The sequence below is a fragment of the Dermacentor albipictus genome, chromosome 5 (genome assembly GCF_038994185.2).
Source record: "Dermacentor albipictus isolate Rhodes 1998 colony chromosome 5, USDA_Dalb.pri_finalv2, whole genome shotgun sequence".
Taxonomy (NCBI): Eukaryota; Metazoa; Arthropoda; class Arachnida; order Ixodida; family Ixodidae; genus Dermacentor; species Dermacentor albipictus.
In genome coordinates this window covers 121,510,746-121,531,822 of record NC_091825.1, presented here as the reverse complement: position 1 = coordinate 121,531,822, position 21,077 = coordinate 121,510,746, and the positions used below count along the sequence as shown (strand labels likewise).

The 21,077-nt window shown below is 51.3% G+C and overlaps 1 protein-coding gene and 1 non-coding gene across 2 annotated transcripts in view; both read left to right on the top strand.

Annotated features, from left to right (window-relative positions):
* Positions 1-21,077, top strand: part of LOC135911618 (adult-specific rigid cuticular protein 15.7-like) — a 112,936-nt gene that overhangs the window by 69,555 nt on the left and 22,304 nt on the right. The window contains exons 3-4 of the mRNA XM_065443946.1: positions 7,168-7,296; positions 11,778-12,040. Of these exons, the coding sequence (XP_065300018.1) occupies positions 7,168-7,296; positions 11,778-12,040 (392 nt within the window). The remainder of the gene's footprint in view (positions 1-7,167; positions 7,297-11,777; positions 12,041-21,077) is intronic.
* TRNAE-CUC (transfer RNA glutamic acid (anticodon CUC)) lies at positions 3,300-3,371 on the top strand. The gene has a single exon. It is a non-coding gene; the product is annotated as a tRNA-Glu (tRNA).

Genomic DNA, 21,077 nt, shown 5'->3' with positions numbered 1-21,077 from the left:
AATCCTTAATGCAAAGAAGGGGTAAGGCGTGCAGGCACGGACACAGGAGGAGAGAAGTGGACAACACGAATGCCGCACGGCGGCCCGCGAATGGCAAACTGCGTGCGGCGAGTTGCCCACCGACGGGCCTTTGCACGTTTGAGTGTAAAACAGTAGCCGGCCGACTCCGAAAGGGACCAGGATATGCGGCGTTGGTGTTGTCCGCTTCTCTCCTCGCATAGTCACATAGTTCGGCAGCTCGGAGCGGTCTCTCCTTCGCTTGGCCTTTCTCAATGTGAAGGCCCGTCCACGTTACCGGCACGGAAACTCGCCGCACGCCGTTTGCCGTTCGTGGGCCCCCGTGCGACGGCGGTTTTGCTCGCGAACGGCGAGATTTCCGAGCTGTAGAGAGCACGGGCCCGGGACCCATTTGTGCGGCAGCCGTACGGCGAAGCGGCCAATCAGCGTCCGAGGAGTGGTCACTCTGTGCACCGACGGCAGCTTCACCGCCTCTGATCGTTCGGCGCCGCCGATATCGTGGCTAGGCCTTTTCCGGTTCACTTCGAAGCTAAGCTTACGGCGCTTCGGAATGAATCACCGACTCTCACAAGCCGCAATATTTTCTTACCGTTGTCGCTCTTCGCAATAATTATAATAATCGTGACATGCACTTCGAATCGCCAGTTGACCTCTGCTGGCAGAGCACGCGTTGCGGGAGCAGACGACGCAGCATATTTTTACGTCACTATTTTTTGTTGCCCATGTGACCAAGCCACGTTGCGTTTCCTCCTCTGTGACGTCATATATAGCATCCCCCGGAGCCCAGAAACCGAAACCGAAATCGCTCGGTATAATAATGCTATTATTAAATTATTTATCGGATATATATGAATCCCGCTTTGTGTATCGTGCTCCCTGAAGCATGACGCAGCGTTTGAATCAACAAACGCATGAACGAAAATTTTGATGTCTCCACCCCTTTAAGGGTTATTGCAGGGTTTCATGATGGACGCTCTTTCACATCATTTTATTTCCCACCTTATCTAACCCATATCACGTGTATATGGTTCCGGGCATCTGCCAGCGTCGCGGCGAGCCGTAACTCAAGGAAATAATGAAGCAAAGGGAAAGGTTAAACGCAATTGGTGTTTTCTCCGGCCGCAACTCGTTCTATGAGAGTACAGACCAGCTGAGTGACAGCCGCATCCCTCTCCTGGTCCCAGGATCAGCCTAAACAAAGAAGGTTGAACTAACAAAAGCAACAGCTATGCGCATGACGGTTGAATAGATGGTGACAGCTGAGCGCATCGCGAGTTAATCGCGCGGGTGCGGAATCTATGAGAAAACTGTCCTTCACATTACAAGAAATGCCGATAACTACCGCCATCTAAAAGGAGTGAAAAAGGCAGCATAAGGCTGACCGATGAACAGCTGCCAAGTCTCAACATTAATCTGGCGGCGCTTTAGGAATGTGTGAGAAGTGGTGGCGTGGGTGGGGAGGGGGGGGGGGGGGGTATGCCACTTGATTTCGGGGGGGGCCCGGGCCCCCCCGGGCCCCCCCCCTGGGTACGTGCCTGTCTCCTGCATATGTCATCCTCCAACCGACGCCGCGGACGCGGCGGGGGGAAGCCAAGACCGAGGAACAAAACGAAATAGTAGACGCGAAGTGGAAGCGAAGCTAGGGGGGGGGGGGGGAGCTGCAGCACCCGACAAATTTGCAGAAGAGAGGGTATTAGCATATGGCAGTTGCTGCGCTAGCTTAGGAAACGGAGCACGGTTAGAGGAATACCAAACGGCGTCACGAAAAATGACAGAAGAAGTAGAACAAAAAGAACAACAACAACAAGACAAAGTGGCGCGCGCCGTCGCTGGCGTTGTCTCGTCGGTGCACGTAGTGGGATCGCGCCGCTGGTATTTCTGTCTTTTTCGTTCCTTTCCGTTTTCTTGGCGGGTTGTGGGTGGCCCGGACTGGCGCGAAAGCGTTCGTCATCGCTCGTGGTCTGGTTCAGTGAGAACACGCGCGTAGCTTTGCCTGAGTCACCGGCTATGCGCGACGCGGCCATGCGCATTTTTTTATTTTATTTTATTTTTTTTTGGCAGCGAGCGCCGTATACGTGCCGTCGTAAGACGTGGGCCACCAGGCCCTCCCCCCGTTTTCATTAGCATGCGCGGTTTCCCCCCCGGAGGAAAGCGTGGTCCTCGCTGTCTGTGTATGCAGGGTTGCTCTTTGCATGCAAGCCATGGAGCGGAAGGCGGCGCGCGCTTCCGTTGTGTGTTACGTGACCGCGAAGATCGAGTGAAAGGATCGAAGCACTACACGAATCCTCGCATTCACCGAGCACGATAGAGCTCCGAAAAAAATTAACTCTCCACTGAAGTGTAATTAGCGTCAGTTATTGCGCTCCCCGAACTGTGTCTGTATGCGTGTCGGTGTAGCAGGACTGGTGTCCGTCACTGAGTTTCGGTTAGTATATGTTGGCAGAAAAAAAAAAACGCAGTTAAAGCCCTGCCTTAAAAGGAAGGGGGGGAGGGGGGGGGGCGAATGACTGACAATGTTGCAGTATCGGGACACTGCGAAATATTTTGATAACTCCTGCGAGATGGATGATGAGAAACATGTTACGAGCAGGTGGAGATACCTCCGAAACACTCGTCTACTTATATTTAGAGAGAGAAAACACGGGTAGGAAAGGCAGGGAGGTCAACCAGAACAGCATCCGGTTTGCTACCCTACACTGGGGGTGGGGGAAAGGGAATAGAAAGCGGAAGAAAGGGAAAGAGTAAACACTGAGTACGTGTGGGAGGGACACCAAACACAAGGACACTATAAACGGTCTGTTAAGCCCGTGCACTTCAAGTACTGCACTAGTGCACGAATCGCTTTTCGAGCCAGTGACTTAGATTTAGGTGCACGTTAAAGAACTTCAGCTGGTAACCTCATAATCAGACTGCGGTTTTGGTATGTAACACCTCCCTCCCCCCCCTCGCCACTGCCGCGCAAAAAAAATGAAAAACCAAGAAAGCAAAAGAAGCTTCCAGATATGTCCTGGCTGCGTCGCTGATTAGAGTAGCTCTGTAACAAAACAGCAATCCGTAGAGGAATATCAGAGGAGGCGGGAGGGCTGAGATAAGGAGGTTCAGGACACGCAACTCGATTCTCGGCACAGGAAGGACACCTGATGCGATAGCACTGAAGTACTCGCTCCCCCTTCGAGTCATTATCACGTTTAGCGTTTGCAGCATTTTTTCACAAAGCTATCATCGCCTTTCTCACACTGGCCAGAACGCCAAAATGCCTTGAAGAGGCCGCAGGAGTCATCTCCGGCATGGTCTAGTGGTTAGGATACCTGGCTCTCACCCAGGAGGCCCGGGTTCGATTCCCGGTGTCGGAACAGTCTTTTTTTTTTTTACTCATTGAAAACCGCCATGCTTTGAGACAAAAAAAAAAAAGTTCGCTTTAAGCGTCATCCCTGTCATCCACAGGATTTTTTTTTTTTGCGTGTGAATTCTGCATAATATATGCTGGGTTAATGTTTAGTAATCACACCACGCGCACCACGTCATAGGGGCTATAGCGCCGTCAGCACGGCCACCTCAAAGCTGCAGGAAGGGTGAAGGACAGTGAACTGGCTATCTGGCAGAGCAATTACCTAACTCTTTTTTTTTTTAACAGGCTAGATCCGCTTGTAGCTAGCAACACTCCTCCTTGCAGGCAACACGCTGCCACCTTTCTGACTGCCCGTTTCTACTTCATCTTGTACTACAGAAACATTTTTTTTATATGTAGTACTCAAATTTAAGCCACGGTGCACAGTTCTCGGTTACAGCTTTGAGCGGTTACAGCTCGGTTACAGCTTTGAGCGAGGCTGCATGTGCGTTATATACTCGAGAAAAGAAACCGGCACCTACTGAACAGAGTACGTCTGAACTTTGAGCACTGACGTCATGCACGAAGGTAAAGAGCTCATTGAAAACCACCGTGCTTTGAGACGCAAAAAAAGAAAATCGCTTTAAGCGTCTTCTCTGTCATCCACACGAATTGTTCTCCGCCTCAGCTCGCGAGTTCACTGATGCTTGAGGGGCGTCGTGAACGGACACTAACGCGAAATGTGTATAACGACGAACAAATTAATCTAGGTGTCACTTTTTGTGTTCCTACTGGTGTCACCTGTCATCATCATCACCATCAGCCTAGTTACGCCCACTGCAGGGCAAAGGCCTCTCCCATACTTCTCCAACTACCCCGGTCATGTATTAATTGTGGCCATGTTGTCCCTGCAAACGTCTTAATGTCATCCGCCCACCTAACTTTCTGCCGCCCCTTGCTACGCTTCCCTTCCCCTGGAATCCAGTCCGTAACCCTTAGTTTATAGTGTGTATTAACTTGGAACAACGCGGTTGTGCTCATTATAGCGTCAAAGTGTCCGCGAAGGATGGCGAATGATTTCGTGCGGATGGAAACAGCAAAGATGGCTGTCGCGCAAGATGTCCCGCATTTAATGTTTAAAGAAGTTATCCACATTCCACGCATTGTGCTGACCAATATTATGCGATTGCATATTGCGGGTATAGCTGGCTATGTAGCCTTTGTTTGAGGTAGCGTAAAAGTGGCACAACGTGGCCGTGTAACCTGGTGCGTGACGACGGCACGTCCGCACTGCCACCGGCGTTGGCATGGCAACGACGGCTATCACGTGATCTAGCAAGAGCCACAGAGTCGCTAGGAGGAGGGGAAAAAAATGCTCCGCATTAAAGACCACGTAGGCGCATCGTGAGAGACGGGACCTATCTATACCCCAAAGTAGTCTGGTAATATGCATAAAAGCGTTTCGCATCAAAGTTAGATGAGGTTCGGAAAGAAAATCGAAAGGCCGTGTCCATTGTGTCTAACTTTAATTCATTTCATTTCATTTATTATACCCCTCAGGACCAAGGGCATTACAGAGGGGGAGTGGTAATTACAAAAGAATGAAGAAGACAAATACAGTCGGTTACATGAGTGTTTAAATGGCGCCTGTATATACAATGTTAGCTAAGGCTTCACGGAACTGTTCATAATTAATGAGGCCTACAACTTTGGCGGGAAGATGGTTCCAGACACGCGAGGTTCGCGGCAGGAATGATTGCGAAAAACTTTTAGTGTCGCATGACAAAATGCCGACTTTGTGCCGATGATAAATGCGACGGGATACATAAATTGGATGGGGGATGAGGTGATCTCGTTGAGCATGATGACGGTACAACTTGTGGAATAGGGAAATACGAGACACTGTTCTGCGAGATGCCAGCGATGGGAGGCAAAGATTAGATTTCATGTTAGTTATTACACGAATACGAAAATTACACAAATTCGAAAAGTAGGGCCTCATGATAGCGTTTCGAAGTTCAATGTGAAAAGGCCCGAAGCTCCCCTCCATGGCTCATAACGTTCCACTCTGCGTTGGCGCTTTCGCAGCCATTTCGAACCGAGCCTGACAACTAGCAGTGTTGAGGTAGGCGCGCGCTCTTTCCATCTTTGGAGAGACGCGTTCTTGATTTGCTTCGCTCTTCACAAGAAGTGGGCGTGAGCTGTCGCCTGACGGGTAACGTGGGGAGTAGAGGAGAGATAGGAAGGGGGGGGGGGGAGTTAATGTTTGGGAGGCGGGGAAGGGGGGGGGGTGCGGACCTTGCGAGCCTACAAACGGTGCACTGCAGCAAAGCCGGAAGTGGCGAAGGCGTTGATGAGCGTGAAGCCTTTATTTCACTTACTCCGATGTTTCGCACAGTAGATCACTCGCATTATTATTATTTTTTTCTTTTTGCGGCCTTCGTCCGTACGAAGGTCGCGGAGGCAGCACGCCTTGCCGCGGTCTTTCTCGGGCTCGTCTCGTGTAAATGCGTGCTCGCTCTGTTGTCGCTGTGGGCACGAGAATGCTGAAAGTAAATTAGATGCCGGGTCGACTCGCCAACTTTTGTTTTCCCGCCACCCTCTTTCACGCTGTCAAAGGCACAGTAGAAAGAACAAGAAGGCTGTCAAACGAGCGAAGAGGGCAATCTTCGGCTGGTGCACCAAGGTCTCGCATGTCGCTGAGTCATCAGACGTTAGTTATGAATACTGGTTGCCGAGCGACTGACCATTTTTATGGAAGCGAAGAGAGGTGGTTTATGATTGTTTGCTGGGTGAGCGCTTGTCGCAACAGCGTGTTCAACAGAACTGCAGGTGTTTGAACAGAGCTTGCGCCTAATAATCTTTACTGCAGGCATTCGCAGATAGTCGCACAGTTCACCTGTATTCGCAAGAGTTCTTTTTATGTAAGTGCAGTCCGCGACAGGCCATCTCCGCCACGATGGTGTCGTTACCATGCTGGTGGCTATCGAGATTGGCGAGTTTCCGAGCACCGTGCAACCAGGGAAAGCTATTACGTAAGGAAAGTTTTAGTTTTTAGTGAATAAGGGCCCGGTTGCGTTTAGGAACGACAGCAGCTTTTTAGTAACTTTGCGCATTGATGATCGAAGCCAAGGACACCCAAGATTATTTTTTTAACTAAGTGTACGTGTGTAGGATCTTACGTTTCGTGAAAAATAGGTTGCCTTGGGTATCAGAAATATTTTGTCATCAAGAGCACGGTAATGCTGAAGAATGTGTGCGTACTTTCGTTTGAAAACGCGAGCAATGCGACCGCAGAAGACCGCACTGGCGCTGCCAACCGTGTCTATAAGGAATGAATCAGCAGAATAAGTTTCAGTGAAAGCAACGCCCACCTACAAGCGAGGCAGGGAAACAGCATCGCAGCACGAACTCCCAAAGGGAATTGAATCGCTGAAAATTTCCAACAAAGGACCGAGTGAACGTGACCGAGTGCTCGTAAAATTCGCTGGATTTCGTTGTTGCGACGTAACGTTACGAGAAAGTAAGCGAAGCAGCCTCTGTTGACCATAGGACGAACACGCTGCTGGCTTTCTGATGGTTGGGCTGCTTCGCCGACGCCGCCGTTACAAGTGATGCTGTGGAAACCCGAAATCGACTGCACCATCTGCCTCTGATACGGCAGTGAATCGCGCATCACAACCTGTCGATGTCTGATCGTTGTCGAGTTGCTTTAGCATTTGAAGCTACGTCCGCGCGAGGATGCTCTAGGCATGCCGTTATAGGATTCGTTACTCCATTGGTATAACTTGTCCAGTAACCGTTTTTTTTTCTTACCGCAGGCAGGAACGAGTGCGACGATGGCAGTGCTGCTGGGCCTAATATCCGGGAACCTTGCGTTTCCGGGTGCAGCGGAGTTGGCGGCTCACATGGACGAGATACTGCCGCCGGAGCAAATCCAAGACGCTCAGGTATAAGCGATTGACTCTGTGATTCGCGTTTTCTCAATACCTTTCACAATCAACTGTTTCGTTGGGGCATTAAGAAGAAACAAAAGTGGGGATGTCACACGTATAGGCGATCCCACGGTACAATTCGCCAGCGGGTGTACAACCGTTAACGTGGCTTTTGCTGTTTTATTGCCAGTAAGCGGAAGAGATGATCTTTAATTGTGAGCGCTGGAAGCGATGGACCGTCAGAAACAAGAGCCTGCATGAGCAGTGGTTACCTCAAAGAGAAAAGGTTTCTTCTCTATTATTTTTTTTTCAGCAACCTAGACAGCAGCGTACAATCAAAAGGTGAAGCGCAAAGCTATGTAAAAGTCCCATATATGGTGAATGTGAGCGCTTCAATCTGTAAGTCTCGTCGGGCGCCTCACCATGTGTAGGTGGACAGTTCTTTGGTTTTCTCGCATTTTCTTTCCTTTTCTTCTCATTTCTCCGACTATTCAGCCTCCCCCTTTACCAGGGAAGCCAGCCGGATATTCATTCCCGCACCTTCCTCTCCCATTTCTCTCTCAGAAGAATAAAGGACACAGTTGCACTTCTTGACGTCATCAAACTTCCTTGATAGGCTTCAACAATGCTTCATACTCTCGCGTATGATGCTTTTCACCTCTTATGTGCTTCTCGTATTCTTTCATTCCCTTCCCCCGAGAAAGGTACCTAATCATAGGACCTTATGAGGTAAGCTCACCCAATTGTTTTCTTGCCACCATTTTTTATCCCTTTCTCAGAAAGCACCAGCAGGTACGAATAGTTTGCCTATGTGCAATGTGTTTGTGCTAGCTCATTTTATGCAGACGAGAAAAAAGCAGTTAGAAAACAGTGGCTTTCTTAGAAAACCATGTAGCAAGCAGTCCACGTACACACAATCATGCAGTCATAATATGCAGTCATAGTAATCATGCAGTCATAGTATTACGCATAAAGTGGATTGTATGCACTGCACATAGCCGATTTTCGCTGCTGCATCATCCCTTCTCAGCTTCATTTTTTTCTTTCGGTCTCTCCTCTCGCCCCACCGCGTAGTATAATAGACCACAGACACTGTCTCGGCCTTCCCTCCTCCCCTCAGATCATCAAAGTATCCCGCACGCTCGCCCGTGCGTGCGCAATTAAGGAATAATATCCGAAATTTGTGAACAATGCACTTGTAGCAACTAGTGCTGTAGGTAACGTCTGTCAGAGGTCTCAACCGATCAGAAGAGATTGGCACCGCCAAAGAACAAGGGCAAGTTCGCACGGTTCACTGAAATACGATCCAGTTGGGAGCGAGATCTGACACTATAATAGAGGCTATGATGACGAATAGCCGGCTAGCAACATAGAGCTGTCCGTAGCTGCTACGTTATGTCTTGCTTTGAACAATGCCTCGCCATCTGATTAGGAAACGTCGAATTCAGCCGGAGTCAGCTGTTGCAGCCACAACTGACACCGTACTACCCTTTGGTTGGTAAATGAGTTTTTCACTATTCCCATATTCAGCAAGAGGATTGCGAAAACTTTACTGCGAAGGGTAATCCACATCCCAGAGTTCCAAGGAGGTCGGGCAAACTCGCACTTCTTTACGTGGAGTCACTTCGCAGCGCACTCCAGAATCTACGCTTAACAATGCTTCAACGGCGCATCGTAGGGCTCGCGCTGCACGTAACAGCAGCTTTTTTCAATTTGTGTCTCGTGTTGGACTTGGCCGAATGCTGACCAATGTCGTTGTTTCGCCCAAGAAGCCTAATCCGCCGCCCGGGGTGCAACGACGCCCCCACTGGTCTCAATTCTCAGAGCAGCGGCGCCAGGGCAGAAGAAATCGGTCGTCAGGAAGTCGCAAAGCCGTACCTGCCGTACCTGTACAACAGCTATGATCAAGTCCACCGACAGAGTTCCGCGGCTAAACGCAGCGGCGGAAGAGCTTTGTTTTCCAGACATACGACGGGCCGCTACAAGGAACAAGTGTCAAAAAACACTCGACCAGCGACCCCTCCGGCGTCGTCGGACGGTCCCGTCTCGACCACGCAATATCGTCGCCCGCAGAGAGGGCTTCTGATGCTCGTGCAGCCAAAGTCTCGCCAGGGCATCGAAACCTTCACGGTGGACGGGTTCCACAGGGCCACGTGCGACGTAGTCGGTCACGGATTGATCAGCTCCCGTCTCACGGCCCGGGGCGGTATCCTCGTCGAAGTCGGCTCCGCGAGCGCCGCCAGGAGACTACTGAGGACCGAGACGGTCTGCGGAGTCGCCGTCGACGTCCAGGTGCCCAGGAGCGACCAGCACAACGTGGGCCTCATCCGCGGCGTCACCAAGTGGTACACGGACGAAGAGGTCGCCGACCGGCTCAGCTCCCAGGGCGTCGTCCAGGCGCGGCGCGTCAAGACCCGCGCGCGGGAGGGCCAGGCCTCCGCCTCCGCCGCGTCGTCGTCGCAGGACAACGCGCAGCCAACGGACAGAGTCGTGCTCGTGTTCATGCCCCACGAGCAGCGACCTCGCCAGGTCACGCTGGACGCGGTCGACCGCGAAGTGGAGGAGTACAGGCCCGAAGTGCCGCAGTGCTACGAGTGCCAGAGGGTGGGCCACGTCTCCAGGCACTGCCCGTTCAACCAGCGGTGCTTGCGATGCGGCGGACCTCACCCGGTGGTGCTCTGCGACCAGCGCCGGGTCCGCTGCGCCAACTGTGGCCGGGGACACCGAGCAAACGACAGACTGTGTCCTGTCCGCCAAAGACGGCTTGGCCTGGCCTCCTCCTCCGCCGCTGGCCACGCCCGTCACGCGGGCCCAAATGTCCAGAGCGTCGTCCAGCTTCCCGAAAAGGAAAGGGAAACGGACACTTCCAACGAACGCAGTACCCCTGGAACGGTTCATCGAAGTTGAATAAGTTTTCCCTCCGTTTCGAAGTGATGCGCAATCTCTGACTCACGAACGTATAGAGCGTTGACAGTAGTACAAAATGGCATGGCATGAGAGGCGACCAGTACAGGTGCTATTTCAAGTGACTTCGTAGTGTGGGACGCAGAACACCCTTATGCGTACTGCCTCAGGTGTCGTTCCTTCTTCCGTTGAATAGCGAACCGAATACTGGGATCTGCTGCGCTGTTCAAGGCCCGGCAATTCCTTTTTGTTCTCGCCACAATAATTCGATATGACCCAGATCTCTATACTTACTATGGCTTTCACCGTTAACTACGTGGGAGCATGTCTTCATAGCTGGTCCTGCGGACATCTCCTGATTCATCAACGCCTGTGACACCCCCCCCCCCTCCCTTCACCTCTTCGCCAATCCACCTGAATAAAGCTTTATCACAATCGTAGCTCGCCTATCATCGAAGTACGAGTTGAATGCTGCTTTAAAATTCTACAAGGCGCTGTCGGAGTAACCCGAGACGACCGACCGATGGTGGTGTCCCGCTCAGTGGCGTAGCTGGATATGTTTGTCATTTGAGTATTCTAGCATACCATTATAATTTTGCAACAATCGGCTACTGCTTCCTCGAAAGTGCGCATGCGTGTCCTACACAGCACGTGCACAGTCGGCGGTATCGGTAACGGTAGAAAGTTAACGCCATGCTAACATTTAAAAGAGCGCCCATTTTCACATAGATATCGTATAGTTGACCAACGCTATTTACCTTAAACCATAGCTATATCAGGCCGAATTTAGATGCACTGAATATCTTTTGTCAGGCATAAATTAAACCTCAATCGAAGTAAACTTCACCAGAGGTAAGTGGCGGCACTAAATGCCACTTTACAGCGAGTGTAACATGACGCTTGTCGCTAGTGGTAAAAGCACACTGCCTCCTATGAACTTTAACACCGTTAATGTTTACCTTCAGACCTAACTAAGGAAATATAACCAAAGCACTTAAGCCCGCGTGGTTGTTACTGTCATTCAAGGCAAAGAGCGGTGGTTATCTATAGTTTCCTCAGAAAGGCACAGACACAGCAGCTCGGATTCAAGTACTGCGCTAAGCAGCTCCGCTGCAATGTAGGTATTCTTGCTCAGGCCCTCCGCGCGCGTGCGTGATCTCACCGCGGCTTTCCTGCACGTCCCCCCCCCCCCCCGCCTCTCTATCTTATCTTTCCATTCCCTCTTTCCCGTCCCCCAGAGTAGGGTAGCCAACCAGGCGCATTTTCTGGTTAACATCCCTGCCTTCTCCCTTTGTTTTCTTCTCCTCCTCCTACTCCTTCACAGGAACTGTGTTATATGAATTCCCAGACGACGAAACCACAAGCAGACACGCTATCTGCTTGTGGATTCTGCGGATTTTGGTTGTGCGCGCCTACATAGCGATGTAGAGCGGTAGAAGTAAACGGCGGTGAAAAACTGGAAACAAGACCAGCCTCTGCAAGACAGCGTTGCGTGTTGTGTCTTTCAGTCCGTGTCGTTTGAAACGCGTGCCACTGTGACCGTCGCGCGCTGTTCCCTTCCTTCCCTCCTCCCCGCACCCCTCCGTAAACAGGAGGAAGCGCCCGTGGCCGTGGCTGCCCCCCGGCGGCCCTACTCGTTCAGCTACACGGCGACCGACCCGCGGGACGGCTCGTCGCACGGCCGCTCGGAGTCGGCGGACGTGACGGGACGCGTGACGGGCTTCTACACGCTGCGCACGGCCGACGGCCGCAGCCGGCGGGTCAACTACGTGGCCGACGAGCGCGGATTCCGCGCCGAGGTTCTCACCAACGAGCCCGGCACGGCCAGCCTCAATCCGGCCAACGTGGTCTTCAGGTGAGAAGCGGCGCGGCCCCCCCCCCCCCCTTCCTCTCGAGCGGACGTCTCGTTCGACGCCGCCGCTGTATACGTGCTGCTGCCGAAATCCCAAGCGGGGCAACTGGCTGGCGCACGGCACTTATACTATGCGACTACGATACTGTAAGCGCTTACTCGTTGGCCACCGAAAGTGGCTGAAGCGCCGAGCCTGAGTGACCACTTAACGTGGTCACCCCTTTCGTTATCATCACCTCCCCCCTCCCCCACCACCGTACCGTCGTCTCTCCTTCCCCTCCTGGTCATCATAATCATAATCATCATCATCAGCAGCAGCAGCATCATCATAATCATCGCCGATTTTACTACCGTTAATGGTGCTACCAATACTTTAAAGGGCGAAAAGCCTATAACTATAAGCGCGATTTCGGGAGCGTGGCGTCACGCACGTGCACTGCAGTGATAGAAATCCGCAAGATTGCTACACTGCGGTGTCTGAAGTCAGCCGTCCGTATAGTGACCGTCTCTGAAGCGGTGATGAACGTTCGAATTCATCTGGCGTCTCCGGCGTATGCGCCTGAAACTTTGACCTGTTCTCCTCCGGATGTCACATTAGAAAAAAATAAAAATAAAAAGTGAGTTCACCTGAACGATTGCGTAACCATTACCCTGATTACACAAGCAGCTACATATTATAATACTCATGGTGCTCGTCGACTTACACCAAGTGTCTAATTATGCGTATCACTAACTTACAGGTGGAGGCAACGGTAAACTATGCCGCCTGGTGTTGAGCTCGGTGATTCAACCGCGCCATCGCACGACGTAACGAAAATTAGCAGCAGTTAATTGCGCGCTCATCCATCCACGCCACGACCATGGTGATAATTAGCTCGCGCATCTTTTCACGCTTGCCTTCAAGTCTTCGCGCAGTATCGCATGCGGACTGCAAGTCGAAGCAATCAATTCTCGGAGCGGCATTTCGTTTCACACTTAGTTTATTTTTGTACGTCTATATGTTTATGCCCACCACATGGTGTTCGTCTGCTCTTGATGGAAATTACTCGACTGCAAGGAAAACGAACGCAAAGTCATTCTTGTATCACCATGATGATCACACTAGCCTCACTCTCTCTCTTTCTCTCCCTTCTTTCTGTCCCCCCCCCCTTCTCCCTTGCCACAGTGCACGGTAGCCAACCGGACTCTCGACTGGCTAGCATCCCTGCCTCCTCTCTCTCTCTCTCTCTCGTTCTATATACCGTACCAACCCACGCCTTTGCGTTGTTCGAGGTTGTTACCTGAGTAACGCGGACGGAAGTCATCCATCTCCTGCTTTTGCATCCGCCGACGGCGTTACATAATCTCGCCCTATAGCAAAGGATGCGCGCTCAGGAAAGTCATTCCTGGTTTTGTCTACAGGTCTCTCGCCGCCGTTGCCCAAATTATTTTTGTTTTCGTTCCTTTATACGCGAGCCAGTTCACGCCCACGCGAGGCCGACGAGAATGCGGACGAGTTGTCGGTGACGTGAGAACCAAAAAAAAAAAAAAAGTTTCTCGCTTATCTTTTACAGCTGAATAACCCGAGTTGAGCTCATTCCACTCGGGGCTGTGTACATTCGTCGACCCAGTTTCGACCTCCCGATCCATATTGTTAATTATACGGTACCCGCAGTGTATAATCGAGCGCGATGAGCGAATTGATGCTTGCTCTTGTAGCCACATTTCCGTGTTGCGCGATCACTTTCTTTTTTTTTTTACACCTGCACGAGGTGAAGGCGCGTGTACGCGAAGACGGCTGGGTACGAGGTCGTAGGTTCGGTTCCTTTCCGTGCCACAGCAAAACGCCGTGAGACTTCCTTGCTCCAATATTTCAGGGCATATTTAGACCGCCTCAGGCGGCGAATCTTATAGGTTAGCCCTATACGGTCGACGGCACCGCTAGAATTCTGTTTTCTTCTTCTTCTACTACTACTTGTAAAGAAGATACGTGCCATTCGGCGCGCTCTTATGTGGAGTCTGACATGCTAATTTATAATATAAGCCTTATCTTACATGTCCTGGTTTATGAGCACTGACATGTAAGCGCTGGCTTGCAGGCATATGCGCCTACTACGTATCGGTGGTGCAGTGATACATAGGCTTCGACGTAACGCGAGCATTTGTTTAAAAGCCCCCGCAGACCGCCCGTTGCGCATTAGCGAACGAGTTTCGTTTACACAAACGTTGCTGCGACTGCATGCGTAACGTCCTCACTGGGAACGCCGAGTAAGTTGTTCTCGCGCTATGATGAACTGGTGCGCCAGAGTGTTCCCACAGGCCTGCAGCTCCCGCAGTGCGGAGAAAAGCGATGGCTCAGGTCATACGCGGAAAGATGGTCTACATACCGTCGATATAAACCACATTATGAGTGCAGTGGTGTTTTATGGCGAGGTCTTCGTCTTCCGCCATTTCCAGGTCAAAAAAAGAAAAAAGAAATGCGACCAAGCTTACGCCACCGGTGGCACGTAGCTTAACTAATCACGCAAGAACGTACACGAAATGGAAGTGTTGGGCTTCTTGGTACAGCACTGCAGTGACTGAGACGCAAACACGTGTTTGTTACTGCTAAAACTACGATCGTTAGTGTGTTGCGTTGTTTGTGTTCTTTGTACTTCATTCGTATCGGACGGGTTCACGAAGCTTACCGAAAGTTGCTTCTCAGTCGAGTAACAATTTGCTTTCCGTCGCCGAGGCGAAATTTTTCGAAAACTTTTCTCAGCCGTTAAGTGTATCTCCGTAATCCTTTTCTTACTCTTTTCTTCTCACCCTTTAGTACTTTCGTTGATCTTTCGTCTTAGATAATCAACACCTCCGTAGAAGTTGCTTGAACAAATGAGCGTTTCGCCGTCGCAATTTTCGACTTCGTATACAGGTGAATATGTCGGGATACTTTCGTCATGCCTTAATATCCAAACAGAACTGTGTCTTAAGCGTTCAACTCACTATTTTCCTAATTCGCAAGTGCGTTCCATTGCATTTCTTATTTGCCCAGCCGGTCGTGGTTCAAATGAAGACAATGTGCTACATCTGTGCATGCTATATAGAGCTTGCTTCTTGCGCATGGTATTATCACGAGTGATGCTATATGCTTATACCATGTCACAAGACAAGCAAATTGTGCTCGTATATGTAGGAACTGCAAAACTGACTGTGTTGCCGTTTGCTTGGCAAACTGCCTCGCGAGATAGCTATAACTTTACGATTATGAAAAGTGCCTGATCGTGATTAATTGACTGACCTTAATATTCATTCTGGAAACAAATTGACTTTAACTCCGTACTTTTTATCTTTCAGCATCACTAATAGAAGCAAATTTGTGTGGCCAGCCTATCAAATGGTAAACATTTCGAGAGAGCGCGAAAGGTCACGTGATACTTGCCATGTTCGCGCCGTTGTCATCCTCGAGCGCTCGTTAGTACATAATCGCGTCCCGAATCCGCGTCGTACCATGAGACGCATCGCGCCTACACGCGCGTTATTTGTCAGCCGTGCCGAAAGGCGAGGAAAGAAACGAGGGTACACAGAATACGAAGAAGGGTCAGATCTTCAGACCGCGAAAAGAGAGATTAAAAAAAGAGAAAAAGATACCGACGCGTTAGAGTCACCCTGCCGACGTTGCACACCGTCCCAGGTGGCAACCGCGGAGCCACAAGTTTATGCCCCCCCCTCCCACTAACAAAACCCGGAAGCGGCAGCAGTTTCGGCGCGCGCTAGACTTCAGTGGGACACACCATACCGACTCGTCCTTCGTACTTATTACTTGTCCCCTCTTTTCAACGCTGTATACCGAGAGAGGCACGACGATCACCCCGAGAAAAACGGTTCGAGAGTGACGTGTCACCGGAGGCGCACACGTTCGAAACATCCGGGACCCCCGAGACGGACGACGACGCGCAGCTGTAGGGACCCGCGCACGCATACCGGCCGAAGCTGCTGCCGCTGCTTTGATGCGAACCGCACAACGCGTACGTCGCTCTTCATCGTCCGTCGGCGGCGGCGCGGACAGATGCCGTGCGGGCCTCTTTGCCCGTGACTCGAGCGGCCGGCATCCCGTAGACTCTTGCCTTCATACGCGACGCCTGTCTTGACAAACGCCAGAGCCGAAACTACAAGCAAGCAAAATAATAACACGTAGTATAAGAAAGGATCGAGGTCGTTTTAACGCGGCAGATCCGCGCGCTGTTCGAGCGGAGGTGCGAGTGTCCGCCGCGAAGGAACGGCATAAATTAGCGTCGCCGCGCTGGCTGTCCCGTCGTTGTGTGCAGCAGCACGAATACGCCGCGGCGATCGTGCGTGAAAGCGGTAATCATCGTTGCGGCCGCCGATGTGGGTGACGCTCGCATGTGTGCCAATCAGTTGCGTGCAGTGAGCCGGCGGCGGAGGCGGCGTGTCACCACAGGGACAACGCCATCGGGGAGAACGAATTGGCACGTTCGAAGACAGCGCGCACTCGGGCGCCTTGGGGAAATTAACGACTTTCAAGAGGCTCAACAAAGTCTATGTATGATAGGTTTATGCAGCGGATGCAGCTCTATAGCTTTTATGTTATATCTCTCTCTTTCCTTCACTTTCCCATCCCCCTCCCCACGTGTGGGGTAGCAAACTGGACTCAGTCTGGTTAACCTCCCTGCCTTTCCCCCTCCCTCCTTCCTCTCATCTCTGTCTCCTATCGATATATATGACCGTCCACTCACTTAGCAACTCGATGTGTAAATGATCTCTTAAAGGTGAACTCGGAGGCCACAGCAACATTAGAGTGGTTACTGGAAGCAATCAGCAGGTTTTGCGGCTTCGACATGGTTTGACTTAGTCAGTTGCCGTAGGAACAGCCCCGTCATCGGCACACCGTCGTGCAGTCTTTGTTGTGTTAGGCGTTGTCGTCGTCAGGCCAGCTATTAAAGCTACCTGTTAAGCAGGCTGGACGTGGAAGTGTCAAGAACGAAAGAACTTGCGGACTTGAGCGGCATTGAAAACATTTTGTGTGGCGACAGCGCATTCTCACGACAAGTATGCCACCACAGTCTCCACAATAACTTCCGCTTTGTAACGGACACGACGTCGTCCTCGCCTGCTAGAGTGATAATGTCTGGTGTGACTTAGGCCTGCAACCTCCGAAATGTAAGCACGGGAATTTGCGTAGACGCCACCCCCGTCAAGAGACTGCGTGACTCTAAAACCCCGCGCACGATTTTGCCAGGTGCCAGGGATACGCGTAATCGCCGCGGTTGGCGCATCCAGCTGACAGTTGCACATGGCCCGCATACAAACGTGCGGTCGAATCCCACTGACGGCGGCAAAGTTTGCTTTCTGTTCACCCTGCGACAAGGCGGAGCACGAGGCCGAGGGGGGCGTGGCCTGACGATAACGTCGGCTTGACGATGACGACACGACTACGGCACGATGGCTTTTTACGGGTCGCGGAATTCGCGTTTGATTCCCGGGGTGGTGCGGGGCGCCTCTCGGTGGCCACTGGAGGAACTACCGCCACTGGCGCGCGACGCGGGAATCCAGCCCTGGCCATTGATGCGCGCGCCCGAGGCTCGGAAGCTTTCCAGGACTGGAGAGAGAGAGAGTGAAAAAAAAAGGAGGAAGGGCAGGAACGTTAACTAAGTTGCCCCTGATTGGGTTGATTTGGTTCTGTTAAGTGTCAACGACGGGGACAAACGGTCTTGCTTTCCTGACAACTTTGCCGCGACAAGAAAAACAAGACGAACGCGACGACACGATTACGTCTGCGCAGACGCCACGTAGTCCGGGTAAACTAAACGCGCACATCGATGCGAAATGTGTCGCACGAACGGACCGACCGTGCGGCGTCTCGCGCGAATGCCGCGCTTGCGACGTCGCGCGCGCGAAATCGCATCCTGTGAAACGGGATTCGCGCATTTCCCGTTGCACTGCACGTATATATCTCCGTATATCTCCGGTCGGAGGGGGGGGGGGGTTACACTATAGAACGTGTCGACGAAGCCACCGATTCACGCGGAAGCCCCTTGCGGAGTGTGCACGGCTCTCCCCTCCCCGCCCGTCCGTTCCGCGGGAGACAAGGTCGGGTCGTCACCCCGTGGTCGGTCAGCCAGCACGAGGAAGCGGCCACCGCTGCCACTGCATGGGTGGCGCCTGCCAACCGCCGCAGTGCGGGACGTTGACTGACGGCTGCAGAACGCGTGCTCATTTGCATGCCTCGTTGTGTTCCGTGACTTTTTTCTTTTCTTCTTGCGCGCGCGAATGCGGCTGCCCTGTACCGCGCCGCGTGAACCGCACTGCACGTGCAATTTGATAGGGTCATTTCACTGTCTTCTCCGCCGCTTGTAATGCGCTCAACGAGACGGGGGAAACGTTTTGCAGCCACGGATGCAAGGGGACGGGGGGGTTGGTTAACTGTCGGTTGTTGCTGATAACGGCCGCGTCGTCATACGAGCGCGCTAGTCTAGCAGAACGTTTTGCTGGGCGAGTTGGTGTACGAGTGTGTTCCTCCTCACTCCCTCTTCCTTTTTTTTTTTGTCACGTGTGAACGCTGCCTGTATATGCAGATTCGACGCAAACAAACCCAGTTGATAGTTTTAGTCTACAGTTGATAGCCTACCTCGTTCATTTTTCCTGCGTTTGTTATTTCTTAGGCGCAACTCTCTATAAAACATAGACAAGTGCACTCGTGTCGTAAAACTAGGGGAAGAGACCCTCTATATATAGTGCATGGATTTCTTTCGCACCATTCTAGAACCTTTCTGTAGACTTGCACTTTAGCTATACGCGAGGTGCTTTTCTTTTTTCTTTTGAGACCACACAGAATTTTTTAAAAAAATCGCCTCTGGCAGATAGCACCAGTTCTTGTTCTTGCGCTACATTACTCAAAGAGGGGGATATTACTTGCGCGAGAAATCGAAATGCTCAATGATCTAATTATCCAACTTCTGATAATTAAATTTTTATCTAATTACTTTACGGCGCACATTGCAATTTACGAATTGCAGCCGGCGAGTTCTCAAGGTGCATCCACTTGGAGGAGGAGGAGGAGGAAAAACTTTAATCTGGTCCTGTACAAGGTGTTGCCACCTGCCTGGCTAGTTCCATGTTGGGACCGGGAGGTCAAGCCTCCTAGCCCTATCACGGGCGTACTGGACAGCCAGGACTTGAGGGATATGATCAGGAGATCTGATCATTCCTAAAAACCGATTCCGGGAAATGCCAGGGCCGAGCGACCCACACTCCCAGAGCAGATGTTCCACTTGAAGCTAATTATCTGGATAACGCCAGTTTCGAAATATTCATTCCCGTAGCGGGGTACAAGTGATCCAGTTACTTTTTCCTTGTGCTTCAATGTACAAAACGACGCTTTCATCAATAAAAGTAAGTGCAACAACATTGCATTTTTTTACTGCAAGTGTGACGGCGTGTATCTCGAAACCGGTGCCATCCTTAGAATTGAAAACACGCCGGCTGCTATTCGTAAAATTGCATCATGTGCCGTAAAGTAATTAATCGAAGCCTAATGAGTGACCTTTCCTTAATTAGTCGATTACGAATTTTCAATTCTCGTTGAAGTAATGTCCAGTTCCAGTATTCCAGTTCAAGAATTAGAATTGTGCTATCTGCAACAAGCAATTTTGAAAAATTCGGTATCGTCCAAAAAAAAAAAGAAAAGAAAGCATCTCATATGAAGTATATATATATATATATATGGTATATTGAGATATTTCCTTTTCAAGTTTTGCTCTGACGTGGACACCCGGGTGGTTTCATTGCACGAAATCTATAGACGTTCGTCGACAACAATGTGACAAGTTCACGTGCTGTCTAACAGATATATACATCACACACAAAAAAGGTATTGACTTTTTATAGACGATCAGAATAATTGGTTGCGACGATTTCGCTTGTGCCACTTACAAAAAAAAATATAAAAAGAACCCGTTACTGCAACGTAACCGTAACCACAAGGCGCGTTCCGGTTAATTCCGCCTTCGCGGAGAGCGGAGCGTGTCACTAATGCCTCCGCGTTTTCTTTCAGGGCGTGCTGTCATATACGTTAACTGCGGCTCGCACGCATCCGTCTCTCACTTCCGGTCTTATATAAACTCGACGGGCTCCTCTTCTTCTTCCGCAGCATCCCTCCGTCCAAGCGGGTGGGATCTCGGCCGGCCAACTCTCTCCCAACCTTTTTTTGATGCCTATACGGCAACACGCCTTCAACGGCACTCCGACCCGACAAAAAAGAAAGAAAGTAAAAAAAAATGATACAGCAAGAGCGGTCAACCTTACACACGCGCGCGCGTTCCGAATCCACATAACGAAAAAGCGGTCTTCTTCCATTCGTTCCGTGAGCCACTGCGACCCCGATCGCGCGAGAACGATCATGCGGTCGCCTCGGTTTCCTTTGGCACGCCGGGGAGATCGGCCGCGCCGGCTGAGCGGAGGAGAAGCCCAACGGCGCGGCGAAAGCGGAACGTCGCGTGGTAATGCCAATTGTCCGCAGCCGTCCCTCCTCCTCCTTCTCCTCCTCCTCCTTTCCACAAATTTCGACCGCGTGTTCGATCGGGACGGCGGGACCGTGTTCGGTATGCAGTCGTGCTCCATTAGGGATCATTCGCGGCGCGTCCGTCGCGTCCGTCGATGGCCGCGAGATAAGGGACGGCGCTTTGCTGCCTGCGGGGATCGATTGCATTAGCCGTGCTGATATATTTCTTTTTCTTTCCTCCGCGGCGATCCAGTGAAAGCGTGCGCACGCGTTGGCCCGTGTTGCTCTATAGCCAAACGTGCGCGACGCAGTCTTGAACTACATACTAGTAACTTACCAACGCGAGAGTGCTATGCGCGTATACTGCATGCGTTCTGTGTACACATTAGTAGACAAGCTGTTCAGCTTTTACTTTTGTTTTCTAGGTATACACTGAGCTGTCGTCAGTCGATTAAGGTGCTACCGTGCACGTTTGTTCCGGTATTACATAGGCAGGCTCGTACGTTCCATTATAATACCACGCGTTTACATGTGAGCTGTAGTCACTGTAGTTAGGCGTAT